The 25,384-nt window shown below is 39.2% G+C and overlaps 2 protein-coding genes across 2 annotated transcripts in view; both read right to left on the reverse strand.

Annotated features, from left to right (window-relative positions):
- Positions 1 to 127: 127 nt before the first annotated feature.
- rab14l (RAB14, member RAS oncogene family, like) lies at positions 128 to 18,526 on the reverse strand. The gene is made up of 8 exons (XM_005941536.2): positions 18,377 to 18,526; positions 10,625 to 10,683; positions 9,437 to 9,490; positions 8,591 to 8,768; positions 6,065 to 6,131; positions 3,022 to 3,109; positions 2,574 to 2,604; positions 128 to 2,471 (listed from the first exon to the last, which is right to left on the reverse strand). The coding sequence occupies exons 2-8, from the start codon at positions 10,674 to 10,676 to the stop codon at positions 2,294 to 2,296; spliced, it is 648 nt and encodes a 215-aa protein (XP_005941598.1). The 5' UTR covers positions 10,677 to 10,683; positions 18,377 to 18,526; the 3' UTR covers positions 128 to 2,293.
- A 1,154-nt stretch (positions 18,527 to 19,680) lies between these two features.
- Positions 19,681 to 25,384, reverse strand: part of LOC121814679 — a 10,237-nt gene continuing 4,533 nt past the window's right edge. Inside the window, exons 2-3 of the mRNA XM_042221683.1 lie at positions 23,258 to 23,398; positions 19,681 to 20,731 (exon numbers count right to left, since the gene is read on the reverse strand). Coding sequence (XP_042077617.1) covers positions 20,544 to 20,731; positions 23,258 to 23,398 — 329 coding nt within the window. The 3' untranslated portion in view covers positions 19,681 to 20,543. The remainder of the gene's footprint in view (positions 20,732 to 23,257; positions 23,399 to 25,384) is intronic.

The following is a 25,384-nucleotide window of genomic DNA, read 5'->3' on the forward strand; positions in this document are numbered from 1 at the left end:
TGCTAACACGATACCTCCAGCACAAACTGGAACGGTGTGATGCTCTTTGCTTGTAGTAGACAGGATATTAAAAGTGCTCTTCTCATTTGCTGCCACAGATTTAAAAAAAAAAAAAAAAGGACACAGCAACAGGTTATGTATAATTTATTTTTTTCTGTCTAGAGTATTTTTTTCATTAAAATCAAAATGTCAACATTTTAAAATCATATACACGCAAGAGAACGCATTTAAATGTTAGCACAGCTCCTTAAAAATTTATACATATGTACGTTTCTTTTTGTACTTAGACAAAAGCAGGAAGTGGTCACTCAAACTGCAGAACAGGTGAGGGACACAGGAAAAAAAAAATAAAATAAAAGGAAGACCCGGCTGGCCCACTTCCCACGATAACAAAGCAATCCCCCACTCCCCAAAAGAGTTAAGACAGCGATGCAGCCCCTCCCATACAGAGGAGCGATGAAGGGGTGGAAAAAGAAAACAGAATATAAACAGAGTGCCCCACTCTCCGCTCCGTTACAGATATAAGAATCAAGGCAGACATAAATAGTTTGCGCATCATCTCAATCCGCTTCCTCACCCCTCAACCACTCGGCAGGTTCAGTAGTGTGCAGACGGGGTGATGGGGGAGGGTGTCTAGTTATCCGTCCTTTACATACATTTATTAATAGAAACTATGTTACAGAATTTTTCCCAAGCATGAATTACAGGCAACCCACTAGCACACCAACTGTACAGAAATTGGCAGAGCGACCAAATAAATTTCTAAATTCAAAGTACAGTAGCGAGGTCATCACCAGTAGTTAAGAAGCAATATATACAGCTGTCCAATCGGGGAAACACTATGGTACAAATATTCGTACTTGAAAAAGGAGACATTTTTTTTCTTTTGTCATGTTTCGGGGGGCACACTGCTTGGTGTCGCTTTATAGGAGGCAGAAGAAATGGGCTCTTTAGTGTGGCTTTGTTGATTATACAGGAGGGACGAGTATATTTTTCCACTTAAACAGTCGGGACTTTGCTCCTAATACTTGGCCATTTAAGATACTGTGACCGTGCCGACTACCTCAAGTACTTCAGTTATTTGTTTCAGTAAAATGTGACAATGAATCTAAAAGAGCTGATTTATTGAATCGAATTGAATTCAGAGAGCAGTGTGAAGAGCAAGTGCAGCAAAACAAAGATTCCAGAGTAATAACATTAATAATAAGGCAACAAACAATGACAAAGAAAATGCTGGTAAAGACAATCTTGTTATACGTGACGTGAGGGAGAGTTTGGGTGTGAAATGGGAGATAAAGAAGAAGAGCTGGTGCAAAATAAAAAAAATCTTTGTGTGACAAAAACAAAAAAAAACACAGACAAGCTGGAAAACACCCAATATTCCATGTAATAACTCAGTGGAGAGGCCCGGGGAATAATCCACAAAGAATTTCTGGGTAATTCCTAGTTTTCTAGACCCCCCCCCCTCGTTCTTTCTGAGAATATCAGCATTGCCACATCTGGCAAAGGACTGTGCCAAAGCAGAGAAAGCAGAATTTAAAAGACACAGGCAGGTTTGAATCGAGACCGCTGGAAAAAGCTCCCTCAACTACACATTCCTGGACGTGTGCTTAAGAGCGTCTACCCGTGTGGCTGCTTGATACATGACTTCATCACCATTGCGTTCTGCTCCCAAGCAAATAAGCACGAGTGAGATATCACATTTGCGTGTGCTGATAAAATACAGGAAATGTAACCCATGCAGGGGAGGCGGACTCTGGGAATATAATTTAGTTCCAACTGATTGGTGGTGAATGAAACTTAACGCAGTGTTTACATTTCGCATATAGCTATAAAATCCAACATAAAAAAAACAGTCTTGCTTTATTCATTATCGTATGAACATTACATCTATCTAAAGTGTCAGTGACCTGTGTAATGTGTGGTGGATTCTATGATACTATGATGGAGGGAACTAGGCTGAATGGTGTGAGAGGTTTGTGGGGGGGTGGAAGAAGAAGAGTTATCGGATGACAATACACTGATCGAGATTAAAGAGGAGGAGGAAGAGGAGGAGAAGGGGGAGATGTAGTCCACAAAGCCCAGCTCAGCCTGGCCCAAGTCGATATTCACCCCCCTCTGTTCCTTCCCTCCGCAGCCCTGCTCTCACGCAGCACCTGGTGCAGTGGGATGGGGTGTGAATGCACGGAGGTGGTGGATGGAATGGAGGGGATTGGCAGGACAGGAAAGGGGGTGGGGGGTGGGACAGACAGACAGTGGGAGAAATGGGGCAAAGGGGCTTTTTGCTTGGTCATTAGCAGCCGCAGCCTTCCCTCTGGGGCTGTGGTTCGTTTGTTATCCGGCCGCCCTGAGGGGCCGAGGGCTTATGCTGAACCCCCGACTCGGCAGCATTCAGGTCCAGGCTGCCATCTTGGATATTCTGGTAGATCTTCTTAGCAGCTTCCAGGAAGGCGTCCTCAACGTTTTCACCTCTGAAAACAGACAGGGCATACACACAAATGTGAGCTACACAGAAGACGGCTGATCGGATCTTGTTCTGCAGGAACTGGAAAGGTGTAGTTGTGCAGACTTACGTTTTTGCGCTGGCTTCCAAGAACAACAAACCTGTTCAACATAAAACAGACACAATGACTGAGTCACTAAAACACAGCGCCAAGTGTGCACACCTCAAATACCAAGTCATCATTCACCCCCTCTTTTAATTAATATTGCTCCATTTCTCCTAGAATTTACTGTCCCACCAAAGTAAACAGAAAGATGTTAATCTTGGCTTTGCCCCCCCCCCCCTTTTTTTTTTTTTTTTTTTTTTTTTTAAATAGAGTTCAAATCAAAACCATCTTAGAGACAGATCACAGAAAACTCATTTTAGTGTCAATATTTGTGGACATTTTGTTAAGAATCCCGTGAATATTATCCTGTTGAAAGTTATTCTTAGACAGATGTAAATGGCTAAAATTGCCTCCCACTGAAACCTTTTTCCACCATAACCTCCCAGCATGCACTGGTTGACGTCTCGCTCACCGTTCTCCTCGGCAAACTGCTTCGCTTCCTCATACGTAACATCCCTCTGGGCCTCCAAGTCGGCTTTATTTCCTATGAGAATGATCACCTAATGATAAACACAAGGGAAGAGAGTGTGAGACGATCCCCTGGACACTTTGTCTGGGAGAAATTTGCTGTCTAATCCTTTGAGAGATAATAAAGCCAAGGGCAATCCAGGAAGACTCCACTACGTTGCTGAGCTAATTTTAAGATATTGATTGAGAGAACGTGTGCTCAACAGGATCCTTAGTAACTGCGATGTAATTAGAGATTTACTGAACTTCTTTCTAAAAGAGTGACAAAATGACTAAACCAAAACTGCTGCACACCACCTTTTACATGCCAATTTCTTTTGCTTTTACTGCAGAATTGTTCAGCACTAGGGCTAATACCGGCAATATTAGGCAATGATAAGAAAATGAAATATCGCGATAGAATATGGCTAAAATGCGCATGCGCAGTGCCTTTGTTTTCATACACACGTGGGAGGGAAAAGCGGATCGTTGAATGAAACAGCTGAACCACAATTGGTTTGTAAAAATGCTGCAACTTCAGTGGTTATGAACTAGTTTGGCTTTCGTCCATCAGATACACACCAAAGCACAATTTTTGGTGGAGCATGCTAGCGGGCAGTCGTTATTACCGTGTTTTTCAGAAAACAAGGCACACTTAAAACCAATCCTTTAATTTTCTGAAAAATCGGCAGTGCCCCTTATAATCCGGTGCACCTTATGTATGAATTCTGGTTGTGCTTACTGACCTCGAACCAATTTTATGTGGTACACGGCGCTCAACAATCTGTCAAAAAATGTTTTAGTACGACTTTCATAAGCTACGAAGCCGCACCGCTTGATGGATTGTCGGAGCATTAAGGCTATCGTAGGCAGGAGCCTCGCGGAGTGATACGTACGGTGCTTCAACATAATATTACCGTACTGTGTGTGTATAACTTTAAGTGAAAATACATTGATGGGGGGTTTTTTGCACTAATAAAGTTGTGGAGTTGTAAAGTATTTTGTCTCGCGTCAATTATATCGTCTAAAACCAAGACAGGCAGATGTTGGGAGTTGGGGCAGATGCTGTGACAACACCAACAGTGCCACCACTTTGTGCTAAAGTATTTAAAATTGGCAAACAGCAGTTCTATTTCACAGCTCAGCGTAGTTTTGGCTTTTGCTTTTGGAAGATGTACAGTCATCACTGCCCACAGTGCTATGTGCACTGAACACTCATTTGTGATTTGACGCTCTCCTCTCTGGTATGCATGCAAACAAGATCAGAAACCACCTGTCAGTGGAGTCAGATCTGCCCGTTTCACAACATTAACACAAGTTTAGAAGAATCCTCATCTTTACAGCTCAGATGAAACACATTTAACCTATTAGACTGATCAAAATTATTCTAATCTGTTATAAATATATTAAGGATAGCTGTATATACTGTTTAGGGACATGAAAACAAATTCTTTGATTTCTTTCCCTCAACCTGAGGCCTTTTCTGTGAAGCACATTCTGTTTCATAGTAAAAGCCTCAGGTTTATCTCCAGTCTTTTTAGTGTTTAGAAGTGGGGTCACTTCCCAGGATACATCACCATGGTAACTTATGCTGAAGTTTATATTAGATAAGAGATCAACTTGTACAGAAATCAGCGCCCGCTCACCAATCAGTCCTCTGAAAAAAAATACATTATAATTCCTAGAAGATCCGGTGGATCTTTGTAAGAAAGTGGGTTTTTGGGTTGTTTTTTTTCTTAGGGACCGTCTAAAGATTTTGTCTCTTTGTGACAAGCATCAAAATAAATAAACAAAAAGAAAATGGATGGCTGCAAGCAATGTTACACATGCAAGAAACTTAATTAAAAAAAACAAAAAACAAACATGTATTAGTATAGCAATATCACCCCTAACCCTTCAACTTGTTGATTGCATATAAAATTAATTATGAATAATAATTATTATTGATTTATAGGATTTTATTTCTTCTTTACTTGCCATCTTCTTTCACACTGGCTCTAAAAGAGCCTAGTCACACTGAATTTAATTATAAATACTGTCAGATGTTCCGATGAGTTAAAGATGGGGCATTACTCAAACGTATGTAACTAAAAAAATTTGGGGGGCAATTTCCATGCTGGCTTTAAATAAGTTATGTAGCACAGTGTCACTAACTGCAGTGCTGTATGGCACTTTAATACTCCTATTCATACTGTATTCTTTCACACACTGGCTGCAGAAGCTCTGCTCAGAACATTGAGCATCATGTGTTTAACTTCTTCAGATTTATCTAACATTACAGTTTGCTCTCTGTTAGTAAAATAATTCAGCTCTGATACCAGTAAACCTCTGTGTTTGTGACTGATCACATGCTGCCAACACTGCCTCTATGTTTGTGTTCACAACTAAACTAGGTAAAAGTCTATGTTGACTTTAAGTTGATAACCAGATTTGTGTAAATGTTTAGCAGGATTAATAATATTGGTGTAGCTTGATGGATTCACTTCATAGTAAAAGTCCCAGATTTAACAACTTCAAAGTGTTCAGATTCTGTTAAAGTGGACTGTGCCAGAAAGAAACCAAAAACTTAATACTGTTCATATTAGCTTAGTAAAGTTTACTTGTACTCGTCATTAAAATGAGCAGTGGATAACACAGCTTCATACAAAGCCTGTGTATAGTTGTGACTGGATATACAGAAACATCCCTTTTTGCTTTCTGCCATCTAAAATGTGAACAGGAAGTGTCATGTTGCACAAACACTTCCCTGATGGAACACAGACCTCTGAGAGTGAGAGCAGGAAGGTTTAGAGCTAATCATATTTACCAAGAAAAACCTATTTAAGAAATGGACAGGGCTGAGTGGCTCCAAAAAGACTAACAGGAGGATGACAAAGGGATAAACAGCATAGCGACAACTTAAAGCAATTAAAAGAAGAGAAATCAATGCAGAAAGAGAGTGCAGAGACGAGGCTGTGGAGACACGTGTGCAGCTTAAGACAATCATTAATTTCAGTGCGTGTACTCACAGTATTGGGGTTGGTGAGGTTTCTGGCATCAGTCAGCCAGCTGCTGAGATGGTTGTACGTGCTTCTCCTGTTTGACATCAGAGGGACAGAGGTTACTATGACGACAAGCAAAGACATAACATCCTGCCATGAGGATGGATTTGAAAAGAGGCAGCAGCTGCCATATAATACAGGCAACAATAACCATGGAGGAAATCATCTGGGAGTTATGGATACATCTGGAAGTGATACTGCTTTCTCCAGATCATAAGTATAAACTTTATTTATATCAACAGCTTCCTGTGCCTGACGATGCAGCTACCAACTCCAATGCCACATTATCCAAGTTACAGCCTCATTTCCATTTTCCAATAAATGAACCAGTCCTCAATTTTATTTTGAGCCATCAAGTTAACAAATTCAGACGCTCTGAAGTCTGCTCACAAGATTTCAGGCAGGTTACGAGACAGACAATTCTGCATTGGTTTCTTGACCTCCAGAGACCCGAGCTCTTGTTCCTGGTACATTTTTAATTTCTCCTAGTTAGTGGTTAACACATTTGTCTTGCATGCAAAAGATTTGGGCACAAATGTAGCCCAGCGGTGACAAGCTACTCCATGTGGATAAATAGGTGGGTTGCATCAGAAAGGGCATCCGGCGTAAATTTAGATATCTGTGCAAAATCAAATATGTGAATCCATCCACTAGTGGTGACCCTTTGGGAAATAAGTGAGCAGCTCAGGGTAACTCAGTCAAAGTAACTCTTTTTGGCTGTGATTAGTTGGACTGATAAGTATATAAACTAAACTTTGCCTTCAAAAGGGAAGTGATCACTTTGTTACAGAGTAATTACAAAGAAAAACATGTCTTCATATGGTAAATGGACTGGTTCTGATATAGCAGTTTTTGACTGAGCACTCAGAGCACATTATACAACGCTCCTAATTCACCCATTTACACCTATTCATGTAATAATGAATGCATCCATCTAACCTGGATATTGCACACCAAAGGATATTTGCCTTGCAGCAGTGATCGAACCACCAACCTTCAGATTAGCAGATGACCTGCTCTGAGCTAGAGCCACCCCATATAGGGACAATGAGTTTATTCAACAGCAGAAACACAGTGAACTGAACAGTTCACTGTGTTTCTGCTCAGTGTCTTAAAGTACTGAGCAGAAAAAAGGGGAAGTGCAGGAAAGCTCAAATATAATGAGTCTGAGTCTGGAGGTTAAAAGAAATAATTTGAATGTTACTTATCCAACACAACCTACTGTCTACACTGGTGTGGCCCATGTTAATAACAAATGTATACATAAAAACAGAAGAATGCAAATGAAAGCCACATCTTTTCATTAAAGGATATGGTTATAGTTAGGTGTATAGTCACAGCAACCATAGATGACAGAGAAAACACTGCGTTGGCACTCATTTAGCCCTAGAGGCCATACTGGAGGTGGTTGCAGTTTGGACAGACATTCCACATGTTCAGCTGTGTTTGCTTGGCATACCACTGATACCATCTAACAGTTTGGGTAAGAAGGTCAGTCGCATGCAGTAACATAAACTATTTGTATTTGTTCAGGAGTAGGTGTGCTGGGATGAACGGTGCGGTTATCAAATGTTCATGCTTTCCTTTAACTTCCTCTTTCTGCACAATGCACTATATGGCTATTGTGTACACTAGGGCTGCACGATTTTGCATAAAATGAGAATCACGATTTTTTTGCTTAGAATTGAGATCCCGATTCTCTCACGCTTTTCTTTTCCAGTATAAATATTTATTGCGCTTATTAACTGCACATCAACTTCGTAACAGTTGAGACTGAACATAAAAACAATAAACATAAAAACAACAAATGTCTCACATTTTGTCGTTGCCGCAAAATGTTGTACTGCTTGAAATTCCGTCTCCACCGTTGCTTCGACGCTGCGTGTATAGAGCAGGTAGTGCAACAATAGAAAAAGAGTTGCGGGACGGCACTGTGTAGTGTTTGTCTAGGGTGTTGATCATTTTCCTAAATCCCTCGTTTTGCACAGTGTTGATGGGAGCCATATCTTTGGTCAGGTGATAAGTGATAGCCTCCGTAATTTCTTTGTGCCTGCGGGAGTTTGACGTGTATAGGGAAGCGCTGTATAAGGTTCCCGTTATTGATGTTTGGGTGGTTGACCGGGACGGATTTTCTCCTGTCACTTTCTCGTCATCCCTGACGTGTTCTCCGTTGTTTTTTCCCTGCTAATTTTAGCAGCCAGCTCCTGTATTACGTGGTATAAGGCTCCGCTCTTGTCATTTGTTGAGCAGGAAGAGTGAGCGCTTGTTTTCATGCAGATTACGTCCCGGATCAAAATGCGGTACAATCGTCGTCGTCTCTCGTTTTTTTTAAAAAAAAAAAATCGTTGTCATTTGGAAATGAGATCGCACATAAGTATGAATTGAGATCGCGATTTTCTAATGATTAAATCGTGCAGCTCTAGTGTACACTGTCAAAGCTTCTGTGTTAAGCGGTGACCATGACTGCATCAATACATAACAAGCACGCTCTACCTGGTGATGTCGTAGACCATAAGCGCCCCTGCGGCCCCGCGGTAGTAGGAGCGGGTGACGGCCCTGAAGCGCTCTTGTCCTGCTGTGTCCCAGATCTGGAGCTTGATCTTCTGCCCACTTACTTCGATTATCCTCGTACCAAACTCCACGCCAATAGTATGAGGGCAGTCAGCCATGACTGGGGAGAATAAGTATGTCAATGAATTCTACTGTTGCCCTTACTAATGTTTTTGTATTTCAAGTCTTTCTTCTGTCATCCATTTTGTGAACTTTAACAAAACACGTGCCTAGTTTGAACTTAAAATTACGTAGTAACAAACATTATTCAATATGTATAGGTCACACATAGCCAACTTGTTCCTACTGTACGGCAGCAGCAGTTGCATCAATAATTAATCGCAGTCTTTAAAGTCATCACTTTGTCTAAACTGCAAACACTCTTGATGTATCAATTTGTTTGAAACTGCCACTGAAACCCTCTTCTACATCACTCCAGTGTGTGTATGTGTGTGTGCACTGGTGTATGGGTGCAGGCAGGATGCGATTGTGGACAAGTGAATGAGTAACACAGCATCTGGCTTGTTAATAGTAGCACTAAACAACTGAGCTGAATGGTAATGGGAGGCTGCAGCTGGCTCATACACAGAAGAAGAGACTCTCACTGTTGAGCTCACACTCCACATCTATGCTGCTGACTTCCGCTGGTGTATAAAAGAAATCCAAAGAGATTTAGGCACTCCAGTTAAACCTGGCAAATCTCACATGCACTGGGGCACACGCAGAGATGAAAAGGAGTCAAAAGAAGAAGAAGAAAAAAAAAAAAAAAAAAAGCAGGGCAGCACTTACATTTCTTTTCTGTGAACTGGTGAAGCAAACATGACTTCCCTACCCCCATGTCCCCTGTGGAGAGAAACTCAGGTCAACCAAGGAAATAACAGAAGAACAACAGTTCTCTATTCAAGCCTGAAGTGTTGCCCCCATGCATGATGCAGCAGACCCTCAGTGACAGTCAACAACTACACTTAAAATTTCATGTGGACTTAATGAGAGAGACAGACGGGGATAGATGCACTTGAGTGTATGTGGTCCTGCAGATTTTGACAATAAATGTTTTTTATTGTCGAAAAACATTTTCTCACTAATGGTACATCTATATTATGCTTTGATTAAGTCTGAAGTACTTTTGCACTTCAAAATACCCCCAATAAATTTGCTGTGAACAATATCATACACCTAAGTCATATAAAACTTACTAAAAATACTTCTTAAATTCCAGCTGCGCGTCATGTAGCTGGAGTCGAGTGTTTTAACCGATGCATGAAACTATACATTTTTAGACATAAGTTGTAAAGGCCGCCGTTTTCTTTGTGAGTATTTATTACACGGCGTGCTGCAGGGAAAAGCCTGTTCTAACGTTTGAGTCTAAGGTTTATTTTTTAGCACCTGGCGGCTCTTTTTTACTTCTCATCCGTAAATAATCTGCTCTTTCACGTGATTCAATTTATTTTGAAAAGTCTCAACAGGATCTTGAGCGTTATTGTGAAAGGTGTATGTGGAACATAAACAAGCAGACACGCGATGCTGTTACCGTCATTATTGCTAACCACAACGCATAAAAACAGGCGCTTGTCCATCCGTAGTGTGGTTATATAAAATATAAGAGAAAGAGAGAACTTTAAGAAATTAATATAGCCACAACAGTGACCATCAAAACGATGAAAAATATTGACATAAACAGTTTATTTTGCGACACCACGAAACAAACAATAGCGTAAAATGAAACGATAGACGTTTTTATATCGTCATCCGATATATATATATATCGTTATATCGAACAGCCCTATGCCAGAACACCCCCTTGTTAGAAGTACTCAGTTATGTTACCGTCAAAAATGGACTAATATGACATACGCTGGACCCACTCAAAGCCACCATGTAATGGAAGTACAATTAATGTGCAGTTTGTGAGAAGTGCCATCAATATTGGTCACTAGAGAGCCTCCAAACTGCTGGCAATTGGTACTGATCACTTACCGATAATGATGTATTTGAAAATGTAGGAGTAGTTGTACGGTGCGGTGGCCATTGTGGCTCTGAAAGAGGAAAAGCAGAAGAACAGTTTAGCCACTTAAACCTTTAACAGAGAAAAGCAACTTTTCCTTGAAAGAGGTCAATACATGTAGATTATAATCATTTGACTTTTACAGTCAGTTTCCCTGAACACTTCCACTAATCTTCCACTCAGATCAGCAAGAGGTTTACTAATCTGGTAAGGTTTTGACTCCATATAAATAAACTGCACATGATGTAATGAATAAGAAAAGACAAAGACAATTAAGCATGGACAGCTCTTTCTCACACCTTCTGCACTTTATGCAAAAACAACACGATGTGTGGATATAAATCAAACAAGTCCTGTAGTAACAGTAATGGAGCCACTTACTGTTTAATGACTGTGTTACATGTGTGATTACTGATCTCCAGTAAAAGCTGTACAAATTCCAGCGAGTAGTTACAGGATTAGCATAGTCCTGAAGTGAAGGTTCAGACAGCTGAGAAGGCCGATTACATTCATGACCAAAAGGACTAACTACACAAAAGCTTCAAGAACACAAACAAATTTAACTCATCAGCAATTGAACATGGATTTTTTTCAATGTTGTTTTTTGTTTCTAATATGAAGGGAAAAACCTGCCAAACACAATTTTGGCACCAAGCATAAAAGGTACTGATCTTCCTCCAAAGTAAATTTACCAGAACTGTGATTTACATTAAATTGGTTTAGGTTTATTCAAAAGACTTTAAATAATAAATGCTATAAATAATGCTTTGAATAAATTGTGTTTATCAAATGGACAAACATAACATGAAAATCCCTATACTCTAATTGTACATAAAGCAACCAGAGGGTACATTTCCATGCATGAACTATCCAACAATACTTTTTACTAGATGGAGGGATATTAAACTAGCAGGTGATATGATTCAAATACTTAGCAAAAGTCTTGTACCACTGCTCATTTCCTTTATATTAAATTTCCAAGGAAGTTTCCAGTGTTATTATTTTATTTTTTTTTAAGTAGTGTTAAGCAGTAGTTCTGCAGGCTTTCTGAAGGTCTTTTAAAGTTTTTCTTTGGACACTTGCTGCCGAGGCCTGGTCATGTTTGAGGCTTCATTATAGCCAGTGGTGCTGGTGATCTTGCCCAAATTGACAGAATTATGAATGCAGAAAAGTACTGTCACATTTAAAAAATAAATAAATAAATAAATAATACGGTCTGCGCCAGTCTGCAACACCCTTACTACAGAAAATCACAAATATACTTCAGAGTACTCATATCTACGACAACCTTTGAAGGGTGAGACCAGAGAGGTGATGGATCTTTTTTAACAGTGTTAGAGCTTTTCAGTTATTAGAAAGACTTTCAAGAAGGAATCCCATTACCTTCCTGTCTCAATCTCACTTCTGAGAAGGCTCTTTCAGACTTTCACTCCTTTCCATTAATCTGACAACATCACACACGCACACACCTCTTAGCAGAAATGATGCAGAGAACTAAAGGTGTGGTCGTTTGATTCCACAGTTGCTGCTGACAGTGCTCATTTCCAACAGCGCAAAAGACCTGCTGCATGGGAGGCATAGCACTGAAGCAACTGCGGATGCTTCAGTGTTCACAATCAAACCAGAATTACAACAATTATATTACAACTAGGTCCATTAATAGGCATTGTTAGGATCTATAAATACCAAATACTGATAACAGTAATTACCGCTTATAAACACTACTCACCATATTGTGGTAAAATAAAGAAATACCAGCAGCTGGCTTACCAGTGATTTTTAAAATCTTAATTACTAGTAAGTAAAGTAGTAAGAAGGTATGAGGGTGTCAGTCGTTAATTTTTTTTTTTTTAAACAATCAATTTTGGTATAAAATTCCTTTAACACTAAGGCTAGGCAAGAAAAGAAAAAACCAACAACCTTGCCACGTTATTTTTTTTTTCCTTTCACCAGATTATATTCATGATTATTGATATCAACCACAATATAAATGAAATCACTGTTTTTCAAGCTTAATTTTAATTAATTTAGATGTAAACACTTTTTTTGTCAAAACTTCAACAAATTCACTGTAGAATGTTATACGGGTGTCTGTGTTTATGAATAATATTAAACAAAAGGCACGAGAAGTATAGTACTGCCTCTGAGGGGCAGCAAGACTCGTACATGGATCAGATGTGCGACTTGACCACAAATGTGATGTGGTCACCAAGCTGTGTCTCTACGCTCTGTGTGTGGTTGGCAAAGTGAGAACTGTTTATGCCCAGGGAGTTGGTGACAAGGGTCAATTACTTGAATCAGTTGGTTACATCTGAAAATTTCAACTGTGCTTACTGGCATCATGACTTTTACAATACAGGTTGGTTGTTGCATCAGTGATGTCTGCGTTACTCTGTATTTTGTCGTAAGGCGTGGTATAGGAGAAAGTTCTGGGACTGTCGTCTTGTGCTGTGCAGGTAAATGGTCAACTGTGCACATGGCAAAACGATACTTGCCTTTGTAAAAACATGTTTTTGACACATTTTCCAGTGTATGCTACTTTTCTTTCTTGTCAAACTTTAAAAAGCCAAAAATAAATAGCCAACCTCCACACCACTGAACTCTTTGGACCCTCAAATATACATCCTATCCTATATCATATCCTCATCTGTTGGGCCTTGGGCCAAGTCTGTCAGGTTGTTATGTTCTATAACGCTATTACTCAAGTTTGAACATTTTGTGTTGTCATTTTGTCTCATCTCATTTACAAACCTAATGTACTGTTGTGTACTTCTCATATGCTATTTGCATGAACCTAACGTGATGCGGCTGTTCCAACCACACAACTGGCTCAGCGCAGTGATATTCTCATTCTCACCTTTCGTGTTATCTGTCAAAACATGGATGGAATGAATTCTATACTGATCTCGTATTTCTATGAAGGAGAATTATTTTGCGATAGTTACCTTAATTACTGCTGTACAGTAGGGCTGAACGATATATCGCATTTGCGATAATATCGCGACATGATCAAGTGCAATTTTCTAACCGCAAAGGCTGCGATTATACTCTGGACATGTCCAAATTCATGGGCTGCATCCTCCTGAGGCCGCATTTGTAGACCGATTACGTCACAGCGACGCGCCGAAGGCTGTCCAAATTACTACCATATCCCAGAATTCATAGCGCGGCCCAGCCAAACTCCAGTTTCCAGCAATGGCGGCCGCTACTAAGTTTTAAAATTACTCATACTAATCTTTCTGGGTCACAAAATAAACTTTTAACATATTTTCAGGCGAGAAAGTAGTTGTGTAAACATCAAATATCTGCTCGGTTTATCAAGATATCCCATATTTGCAAAAGTGCTTCGACGTTTTCAGAGGCGTCTGCTACCCACCAGCTCGATAGCGAGCCGGGAGCTCGAGGGTTACTGATGCGGCCGAGAACGGCACAACTCCCGGCACATCATTTTCAGATCACCGCGGAGTTTCGCTGCTCGGGTTAAACGTAATATATAAGTCACTTAGACAACCTAAAAATGTTATTGTTGGGCTTTTTTCAGTGTTTTGTTTGTTCGTGAGTAAATCGGTTTGGCTGAGATTAAAGTTATTAGATTAGATAAAATAAAACTTTATTAATCCCCCGGGTGGGTTCCTCCTTGGTTTTCACACAGCTGACTAAACGTCAAACAGAAAACTGATTAAACAGAAGTATGAGACAGTCGAGAATTTACACCAGTGTCTGGTTATATTTTAGATAGCAAGAAGCAGACGGCCGAATTTATTAAACTCCACCGAGACAGCGGTGACGCTAATCAGAACTAGTCAGAAGGCTAGACCGTCCAATTTCACGCCTTTAAGTTTTAAATGCGTGTTTGTGTGTGTGTGTTTATACAATTGCTATTATGTTTGCACTTTATGTGTAATGTTACTGACTGCAGAGATCAGTAAGATGTGTGTATTTTTTATTTATTAGTTTTATTTATTTTATATTATTTTTTTAATTGAATGACTGTCTAGTAGTTCACAGATGTCGAAAAACTGAGTGTGGTAAAGCCACTGATTTTTTTTATGTATATTTCTGCAATCTGCACATTGTACTGACTTTCATTTTAATGTTTACACCAGGGTTCCTTGTCAGCACTTTATGCTCAGATGTTTGTAAGCTAAAAATAAACTATTGTGTATGTTCAAATATACTGTTGTGATTGAAGAAGTTAAATAAAAATGTCAGTCATCAATTCATGCATCACCTCATGTCATCATAACAGAGGTCTGTCTTCCAGGAAAGAACAGTTTAAAATTAATGTAATATAGTATTGGCCATACTATATGATGTATTGCTTGTCTTTGTTTAATAATACAGAAGACAAAGACCTTAAAAAATAATCGCATATCGCATCGCAATCGCAATATTGGGGCAAAAAAATCGCAATTAGATTATTTTCCATAATCGTTCAGCCCTACTGTACAGTATTAAATCGAGATGCTGCTGTACACAATTGACTGCTGCAGGAGTAGTAAATAATTCAGACTTAATCAAAAGAATAATCATTCAGCAGACAAATGATTTCTCTGTAACTTGCAAAGATAATCTGCCTTAAACCAGTGTCATTCTCACATGAAGTTCAAAGGAAACTATACTGCAGTCAGAGCAGTTCCTAGAAACCGAAATCACAGTGCCCGAGCACAACACAATGCTGGTTTTACGCACGTACTTCTACATCTGCAGATTGGTGACCAAATTTGATTGGTCAGCTTAATTTAAACTCAATCGTTAGAAATGCATGTAGCAAGAGAAAAAGTGGAAATCGAAAAAGCAAATAAATGGAAAAATACAGACAGCAAAAGAAGAAAAAAGTGCAAGAAACAGAATAAAAAAATTGAGTACATGGTTGAAATAAAGACATAAGACGCTGCAGGCTACTTAACTGAGGTTGAATCAGATAAAAATATCAATTAAACTTTAGCTTTTATAACAGTAAAAACAATGTTGGGTCACAAACCCTCATGTTTACACACTCATATTGACTCGAGCTTTGACTGAGGAAAAAAACTAGAAATGTGACAACTGAAAACAAGACAGAAATATAGGTGTACAAAGACAAATTAAAACTAGACAGCTAACAATGTAGTAGTTGTATTTCCCTTAATTAATAAGAGCAAAAGTTCCTGAGTGTTATATTTTCAAGAGATTTAAACAACTCTTAGCGCTAGCAGTGCCTTTGTTTCTGTGGGTGGTCCAAGAAAAGATTTGGCACAGTCTTCTGCAACTTGACCTGTGCTTTAGTGTTTAATCACACCACCAACAAGCAGCTAACTACAGCAAAAAAATAATAATATATATATATATATATATATATAAAAAAAAAAATGTATGCATAAACTTGCTATTTATAAATGCCCGTATTCTATCCAGGTACCAGACTTGGGGTTGCTCCATAGAAGCAATAAATTACACAGTACCTTTTCATTCGCTCACTATTCACATAAGTGAAGAACCTTTGTAATGAAATTAACAATATAACTGTAACTGTAAAGTGATTACTGAATTTAGTACAATAACACATTATGTTACTACATTACCAAAAACGTAATCTGTAATCACTGGTGGATACCTACATTATTTCTACATTGTGGTACATTAGGGGCAGGGATAGCTCAGTAGGTAGAGTGGTGGCCCCATGATCGGAAGGTCGGGGGTTCGATTCCCCTGAACAGCTACCCTGAGGTACCCCTGAGCAAGGTACCGTCCCTACACACTGCTCCCCGGGCGCCCAATGGCTGGCTACTGCTTCACTGAGTGAATGGGTTAAATGCAGAGAGGGATTTTCCCCACGGGGACCAATAAAGTACACTTTCTTCATTATCGAGTCTGAAATCGTCGTGAAAAATCACAAACACAGTAGACACAATGTATGTTTACATTTCATTAATACCTACAGTGTGATTCATGTGGGTAAAGACAAAACATAACATTACACTTATGCTCCGCACCATGATTTAGTATAGGACCTTGTAGCTGTCACACCTCACTACCATCCTTTTAACTCCCAACATATTGTTTCACACACTCTTTTTCTAGGCTCTCTGCTGTCACATGACCCTCATGTGGTCTCTCTAGCTCCAAAGTGATGGCCTGTTGATTTTGCACAATCCCCAGAAAGAGCAAAAGTAAAATGTGACTTGGCTGTGACATTCGACTTCATTTTACACCCTTTTTTCCTCCCACCGCTACACATGGCATAGAAATAAACCCCATGAGTATCAGTAGAGACCATGTGACCAGACTGCAGCCTCAGCACTTCTCCTTTCCTGAAGCTTTCTCTAGAGAAACAGGGACACTGCCTTTCTTCCTCTCAACAGACATTCCCCATAGAGGCAAAGAGATGATGTGATTTCAGGAAATCATGACACATATAGTCACACTGTCTCCGTGATGTTCAGACCCACCACTCAAATCACGTGACTAAAAAGAACGTGATACCCCATAGCTATTATATACACTCTTGAAGGACGCTACCGCGATACAAAAATGAGGGACGTGTTTACATGCTTACAGTAAAACAAAAAACTAAATATTAAGTAACGCGGTAATAATTTAAGATAATGTCCACTAACACACAGTGCACTAACACCAGAAACAGAAATGATGCAGCACTTTAAATGTCGACGAAGGCAAAGCTATCCAAATCTCGACCATACAAAAGTTACCATCGCTAACTTAATGACCAATTTTATTTATTTATTTTAAATCGTGTATGCCTGCTCTTTGGAAAAAGGACACCCAAATAAGAAGCTAATACACTACCGGCTAAGGGATTAGCATTGCAGTACAGGAAAAAAAAATCGCTTTATTACAGTTATTCCTACACAAAAAAAAGGAATTAGACGGGCCAGTCAAATCCATCGTCAAACCCGACTTGGATATCGGAGGTTGACCCTTCAATATGGAACCCTAACGAAATGCCTGTTTCTTACCGACGGCGACTAGCTTAACGTTAGCTTGACAACCGGCAAAAATGACAGCGTCGCTATGACTAAATCTCTGAGATTAGATTCCATGCGTGAAAAAAAAAAAAAAAAAAAGAGTGCTGCTACGAAGCGGAAATGGATATAAAACCTGATACTGACTTGAACAGACATTTAGATAGCAAATTCAGATAAATATACGGCCTTAAATTGGATGTTTTGACAAACAAGTTTGCGTTAGCTAGTCACTTGCTAGCTGACAGAGACGGATAACAACAAATCCCATAAATCAAAGCACATAAGCCACCTGCCCTCATCGCCACACAAACAGCTGATTTAAATGCATTATTGAGTTAAAAACAGGTTCAGAAACGCAACCTGGCCTGAGCCCAATTTCATGAAAAATGCCTCAATACACTGAACTAACGAAAGCTAGCGACAGTTTTAGCAGGCTAGTTTGTCAGCTAATGGCAAACACGTAAAGCGTTACCTTGTTATTTCAAGCAAACCAAGCCCTTTGTCGTAAACAGTAGCATTTTTTCCATAACCGTTTAATATGTGATGCCTCACAATATTGGACTTAGAACCCAACCTTGCATTAGTCATCTGTTAGCTACCATCGTTAGCTTTCCACCTAGCTGACTCCTGGAAAACACAAGAAAGCTTAACACTTCAAAGGGTTTCTTCGTTTAAATATCAGTTTCTCTACGTTTATTACACATTACACGGGCGTCTATGAGTGCAATCAAATACCCCCCCTTCTTCTGTCCTTACCAGATATTAAGTCTTTTGCGCTTTGAGCTGTTCACAGGAGGTATGCAGGTTATCCTGGCTCAAGTATGATCTGTCTATCCAAGATGGCTGCTCACGGCACAGGGTTTCCTCCGCTCTATACAATGGGCTTCTGGGACAAAGAGCCTCGTATGCGGCGATTTGCAACTTATGCACTGCCTCCTCGAAGGTAATCACCTTCACAGGTGTATTCTTGCAAAGGTTACTACTCTCGTAAACTGCTTAACAGGGAGCAATCGTCATGTCACACTATGAAATAATCACTTTGGTGAAATCATGAGCCACTATAAGAGGGAAAGTTCAAAATTTTAGCAAGCTTCATCTGCCACCTGAGAGGTTTAGGCTTGTGGAGTACGCTCAAATGCATCTGTTCAGCACATGTTAAAAGAGTTACAACAGCACCATCAGCACACAGCAACACAAAACAATACTAGAACTCCATCGAGGGGCATCGCTAAGATCTTGAAACACTGTGGACTTAGCCCAACCATGAAATCATTTGATTTTCACTGGAAACAGTGGCTTAAATATATTCTTACAATATGCTTACTATATATTTTATAGTAAAGTTAATATAAAATGTCAGACACTGTGCTTCACCCTTATAACAATTGGCAATGTTACCAGCGAATGGCCTCCAAAACCCTAAAACTGCACAACACAGGCCTTCACATCCTTTCACAGCAGAGTTTGCAAGCCTATCCAAATCTATCTATTTAGACATATAACACTGGCCTCAAAAATGTACCATAAGTAGGGGCTCTAAAAATACGTAAATTTGATAGATGCACAAAAAATAGAAGAGTAAAATAAAATAAAAATTGGATAAGAAAATAATTCAGCAAGATGCATGTTTTTCTTCTTTCATGTGATCTTTGCTCTGATTTTTTTGTTTTGTAGATGACAGTTTGTGTCAAATAAAACATGTGCTATAATTATATATTATCACAATATATGTAAACATATAACTCTCCTACCCGAGCATCCTTCAGTTTTTTTAAGACAGCTGTCAATATACTAGGTGAACTGTTTTGTTGTTTGCGCTGGGTATGGTAAATGGACAGGTTCTTAAGCACGTCATACAACATGCCTTATTCACTCATTCATTCAAGCACTTTTTTTGCTATGCGTAAGTGCTTCTGTCCAACATTCTGACACATTCACACTCTGATGGATGCATCAGAGAGCAAGTTGTGGTTCGTCTCTTGCCCAAGGATATTTGGCATGCAGACTGGAGGGATCAAACCACCAAACTTCCCATTAGTAAATGACCTGCTCTACCTCCTTTTTTGCTCTTTTAATTTTTGCTCTGATTATTCTGATCAGCACAATGGTGCAGTGGATGGCACTGTGGCATCACAACAAGAAGGTCCTGCGTTTGAATCCAGCAGCTGACTTGGGCCTTTCAGTGAGGAGTTTGCATGTTCTCACCTTGCTTCCGTGGGTTCTCTTTGGGTACGTCGACTTCCTCCCACAGTCCAAAGACAGGGTGAATGTAACAAGTAGAAGAAAATGGTTTGACGCAAGTTCAGACTATATGCACAAAAATAAACTACCAAAGTTCAAACCCATTTTCTTTTGAAAAATATCAAACATTTTAATATGTTTTCCACAATATTACATGCTGTCACTGAACAATTTTTTTTTTACAAACATAGAGAGAAGAACCACATGCAGTGTGCGTTCCCAACTAATAATAACATTATAAAACAATTCAATATGAATAGCCTGTGAGTTCACAGAGGACACCACACAAAAATGTTATCTTAAAAATGATAGTGAACACTTTAACCAAGGAAGGAAATGACTGTCTTCCTGTACAAGTGAATTCAACTGAAGTCAGTGTGTTACTGCTTTGCTCATATAAAGTGTCATTACTCACTTCCATAATATTCCATACTTTAAGGTACAGTAAGTGGATGTGGACATAAATTCACTGATGGCTGCAAGCTGCTTCACCATTATTTTTTATTTACAAGGTTATTTTTGCCACCCCTCTGACTGTAAGTCCAAGCAATGTGAACACCACAATTTAAAGGTGCATACCAATAAAGCCATACTGAGCAAAAATCCCCCAATTCAGTCATACACATGAGCAGCTATGAAAAGAGGCCACTGATTTTATGTTTCTCTTGAGAGTTATTTCACATCACAACCACATCCTTAGCAGTAAGAGGGTGAGCAGTGCACAGATATAGTGGAGTGTGCTGGGATGCCAGAAGGGGGTGCTGTTACATAGGTCTGAGCCACAACAGTGGATTCGCACCCCTGGCAGTTCTTGTTGCTGGCAGTGTCTGGATGTAGCGCAACCACTTGTCAGGACGATACCCAGGGCCGCTGCAGGGACAGAAGGGAGAGACAGGCAGTCAGTCAGTCAGATAAGAGTGATTAGCTGGTGTTTGGCTCAGCAGGAAAAAAAGCAAAAGTAAGCATTAAATACTCCAAGTGTATAATGAGGAAGACATTTAGAGATCTCCACGGGATATGCCTACACAGCTGAGAAAGAGTACATTTTGTAGTCGTGAATAAAAACATCATCACAGTTTGGAATCTGGCATATATGTGGTGTATTATTTGATAATAACTAAGAAAATACTTATGTTCTTAAATATGCACAAATACTCCAAGATGTTTGCCCCAAAATTCTGACTATAACTAATTTAATAGCGTTACACAATTAAAATGTAAAATGTTACATTTGATGGAATCTGGTCAAGTGAAATTTACTTGACTCGTATTACATTGTCATGGTTCCTGGGTCGACGATCCAGTGCTTTGAGATTTGTGGAGTCAAGGTTTATTTTGAGGATTTAAGAAGTGATTTAAGTTTGAGGTCTAAATTATTTCTTCCTTTGTTTTGTTTCCCAGCACTTTTGAGTTTTGTTATGTTTCTAGTTCTGTTCCTTGGTTGATGTTAGTAGCCTACCTCTGTGTGTCTCTGTCTGGTCTCCCTCTTTACTTGTGTCAAGTTAGTCTTTCATCTCAGTTAGTCACGTCTCTGTGTTTGTTTACCATTTTGTCTGTGTCAAGTTTGTATGTCTTTGTCTCTGTCTCATTGTTATGTTTCCTGTTTTATTTTGACAGTCCCTCGTTTTGCTTCCTCCTATCTCAGATTCAGTTCAGCTGTGTCACCTGGTGTCTCCACTTTGCCTTATTACTGCCTGTGTGTACTTAAGTGCTCCGTTTTCGTCATTTCCCAATCTTGTTGTTGTCAGTCCTCTGCATTTTAGTCTGTTCCCAGCCTACCGCACAGCTACCCTTTGGCATATATTCAGTTTATACCAAGCACATTTTCCTTAAAGATTAAATATTTGAACGAATAAGCCTTTGATTCAAGATTCAAGGTTCTTTATTCGTCACATGCATAGTTATACAAGTATAACATGCAGTGAAATGTAACCACATGCAGTGAAATGTAACCTAAATGTAACTGAAATTTTATATATTTCAGTTTCATTTTACTCAAAGTGTTTGCTTTATCTATTTTGAAGGTGAAAAAAAGTCCTTCTTGAAAGCGTCAAACAAAAAATTGTAAGCTGTCAGGATTTTTGTTACTTGTAATCTGCTCAGGGACTTTATTTGGTATGCACCTCAACCACTTTGCCTTGAGGGTCCCAAAGGTTGTTTTTTTTTAGGCATTTTATATATGTTTTTAATTCAAAATGTATTGATGCATATTTTTAGTTTGCTAGTTCTTCTGATCAGCAATGCATTTTCAGCATTTCTTTCATTTCTCACTCATCACCTTCTTGATTAGCACCAGTCAACATCTCTTAAAAGACAAAAAGCAAACTAACTTCCCCAGATGGCGAAGCAGTTGTTATTTATCTAAACGCAAACAGAGTGATCACGTCGGAGATCAGTCGGGGCAGCATGAAAAGATTAACCTGGCTAATAGTCAATCTGCTGTTTAAATACTAAAACATGCTTCAACTAGGGGTTAACTGTCTTTGCATATGTTGAATGCTAATTAATAACAAGCATTACGGTGTCTCCTGAAAGTTGTGGCTTACAGTAAGTGAGCACTATCAAATTTTGGCAACGATGATGTTTTTTAACAGTTAAATTACTTCAGCACTCATTTTAATATCACACAATAACAATATTGGATATTTTCCTCTTCTTTATTTCTGTTATAACTCAGAGGAAGGAACACCGAACTTGTTGGGGGTTAAGGGCAGATGTCTTGGGGATATGAGGATAAAGGGCACCAAAAAATCTAAGACTCTTACAGAACTTCAGGAGCATCTGTTTGATTTGCTTTGGACGGGGTCACAGGAAGATTAGCAGCCTGTCCAGCCCCATTTTACTACCAAGACACAGCTACAAGATTCTGACAAAATGCCTGTCATACTGTGTCTGTCAGGCTGTTATCAGAGCTTGTCTGAGCTTGCTGTTTCTCTGAGCCAATGGAAAAAGGTGCCTCATCAGGCTTTTGGGTAGGAGAGGTTTCTTCAGATGTCAAGCAAAAAACAAAAAATCAAAAACGGAACAAAACAAAAAAGGTCTGAATTGCCCACACTTCTACGAATGTATCCATTTTACCATCAACACCCAGTTTGCCTTAACATGAAACAATGAATGAGTTACAATTTGGTCAGCAAAGCACACTACAGCAGAGTTATGTAACTATCCTCTGTGCTGGGACAAGTCAAATATTCACATCAGCGAACAAAGAACATTTACATGAAAGTATGATTAAAAACGATTACGCCAATGTCCAGCGGTACGCTAGAGTCAATTCGTCATGATTTTATAATCTGCTACCCCATAAATATTCTCCAAAGAAATATCACGCACAAGCGCATTAACTCACTGTGTTAAAGGATAAAGAGAAAAGGAAGATAATCATTAAGCACTCACTGCTCTCTGTCTTGATGCAGAAACGATGTTTGAAGCCTTTGTGAGAGTGGGGGCAGGTGATGACCTCTGGGTTGGAGCAGCCCACGTCAACATACCTCTGGCCCTGGATGATGTTACAGCCATAGCACTGCAGACTATGGACTGCAAGGAAAGCATAGAACAATAAATACAGTGTTTGAGTGCTTTACTAGTACTGAGATCATGGGGAAAATGTACTGATAGAAGAGCTATTATTATGGAATTAAATTGCTTAGATGATGGAAGAGCGTATTAGTCTTATCAGCTCACACATATTGTGTGTGTGGCATCCAGAGAACCCAGTGTTTTTACTGGTAGACCTACTTAGCACCATCACCATATGCTCTTATTGTTATTTTTGTGGTTTCAAAATGTCACTTATATATAAAAAGGAAGATGTGAATAGATTTGAAAATAATATGCTTATCTGTCTAAATTATACTCCTGTACTGTACTGTGTGGAAAACAGTACAGAAGTGGAAGAAAGGTGGACAGTATTACTTTTCATGGTAGTTACATGCATTTGTCAACCCTTTGATTATCATAACACAGTTTCATCCCTGAGAGAATTCAGATTTATGAATGTCTGACACATTGAACTTTGCTCTTGGTGCATGACGTCATTGGATTTCTTGGCTTCCTGTTGTTTACTAATCTATTATAAACTAAGTCCGCTGAGTTGGTTTGAATATTAGCTAAACATAACTGCCAGGCCTTTTTATTTTAAAGGCTGTTCGATCCTGAATGCATAAGAACCACCTTCAGTGTTAGCAGTGGTGATATTTTTACTTTAACTAGCATCCAAATCTACACAAGTGACATCTTCACTGACTCTGATTTGTATGTTCTATCTTTATGGGAGTTGTAATGATGCATTTGCATTCATTTAAACTGAAAATGAGCAAAATTTAAACCAATTCTTCACTTCAAGCACTAGCTAACGTGTTATTTCATGAGATGCATGCGACCAAGATTCCTACATAACGCTTGTGATCTCTTAGTCAAGTCTACCATTCAACTGACTAAAAGTAGTGGAAGTTATAACAAAGAAGGCATGGGGTAAAAACATGGCATGGGGTAAAACAACATTAGGTTGTGCTATTTATTTTGCATTTTTAACTGACACATAAGAATGAGAGATTTATCAGTAAACATAATCAGCTTTCAGAATGAGTTCACATACTAAAGGGTGGAGCTGGTGGGTGGGGCTCACTGAAGTGTAACAAATAGCAAGGCCCTTTAGTTTGACACACACAGAAGTTACATCCAGTAACCTTTTGTGGGAACATTTCTCCACAGTTGTTGCTCCCACACTGAGACATTTTAATAATTAATTGTACTTTATCCATGATTAATAAGAAATTATTTTTTACAGCTATTGCAGTTTTTTTTTTTTAATCAACTGAGGGTTATATAAAAAATGCTCTGGCCCCACCACCACTTATGTTACTAAAAGAGAAGCTGCCACTGATTTTATCGAGCTTGTCCAGGATTCTGCTGCAAGGATATTAATGAAAATCAATAACAGGGAGCACATCAGTCCAGTCATAGCAAAGCCACACTGACTCCCAGTATCCTATGGAGCTGATTTTAGAATACTCGTACTTGTATGTAAAATCTTTAATGGTCTTGGATCATCTTACATGTCTGACACTTTATGTCCCAACTTGCCCTCCTAGATCCTCCTCTGTCAAATTGTTAGGTATCCAACTCTTCAAAGAGAAAAGTTTAAGCCCTAAACTCTTGATCAGCCTACCTCAAAATATAGGGAGTGCAGAATTATTAGGCAAGTTGTATTTTTGAGGAATAATGTTATTATTGAACAACAACCATGTTCTCAATGAACCCAAAAAACTCATTAATATCAAAGCTGAATGTTTTTGGAAGTAGTTTTTAGTTTGTTTTTAGTTTAAAAGGAATCCTCTGCAAGATATCTCACTATTTTTGACTTTTCTGAGCCTGTCAAGTCCTTCTTTTGACCCATTTTGCCAAAGGAAAGGACGTTGCCTAATAATTATGCACACCTGATATAGGGTGTTGATGTCATTAGACCACACCCCTTCTCATTACAGAGATGCACATCACCTAATATGCTTAATTGGTAGTAGG

The sequence above is a fragment of the Haplochromis burtoni genome, unplaced genomic scaffold, assembly GCF_018398535.1.
Source record: "Haplochromis burtoni strain Fernald_Lab_line unplaced genomic scaffold, NCSU_Asbu1 Contig_72, whole genome shotgun sequence".
NCBI classification, from domain to species: domain Eukaryota; kingdom Metazoa; phylum Chordata; class Actinopteri; order Cichliformes; family Cichlidae; genus Haplochromis; species Haplochromis burtoni.

What these genes read in the sequence shown, in the direction of transcription:
- rab14l (XM_005941536.2), bottom strand. Translation starts at nt 10,676, where the DNA reads ATGGCCACCGCACCGTACAACTACTCCTACATTTTCAAATACATCATT. An exon ending in TTTCAAATACATCATTATCG is followed by an intron (nt 9,491 to 10,624) that starts GTAAGTGATCAG and finishes TTCTCTCCACAG; the next exon opens with GGGACATGGGGGTAGGGAAG. An exon ending in TTGGAAGCCAGCGCAAAAAC is followed by an intron (nt 2,472 to 2,573) that starts GTAAGTCTGCAC and finishes GTCTGTTTTCAG; the next exon opens with AGGTGAAAACGTTGAGGACG.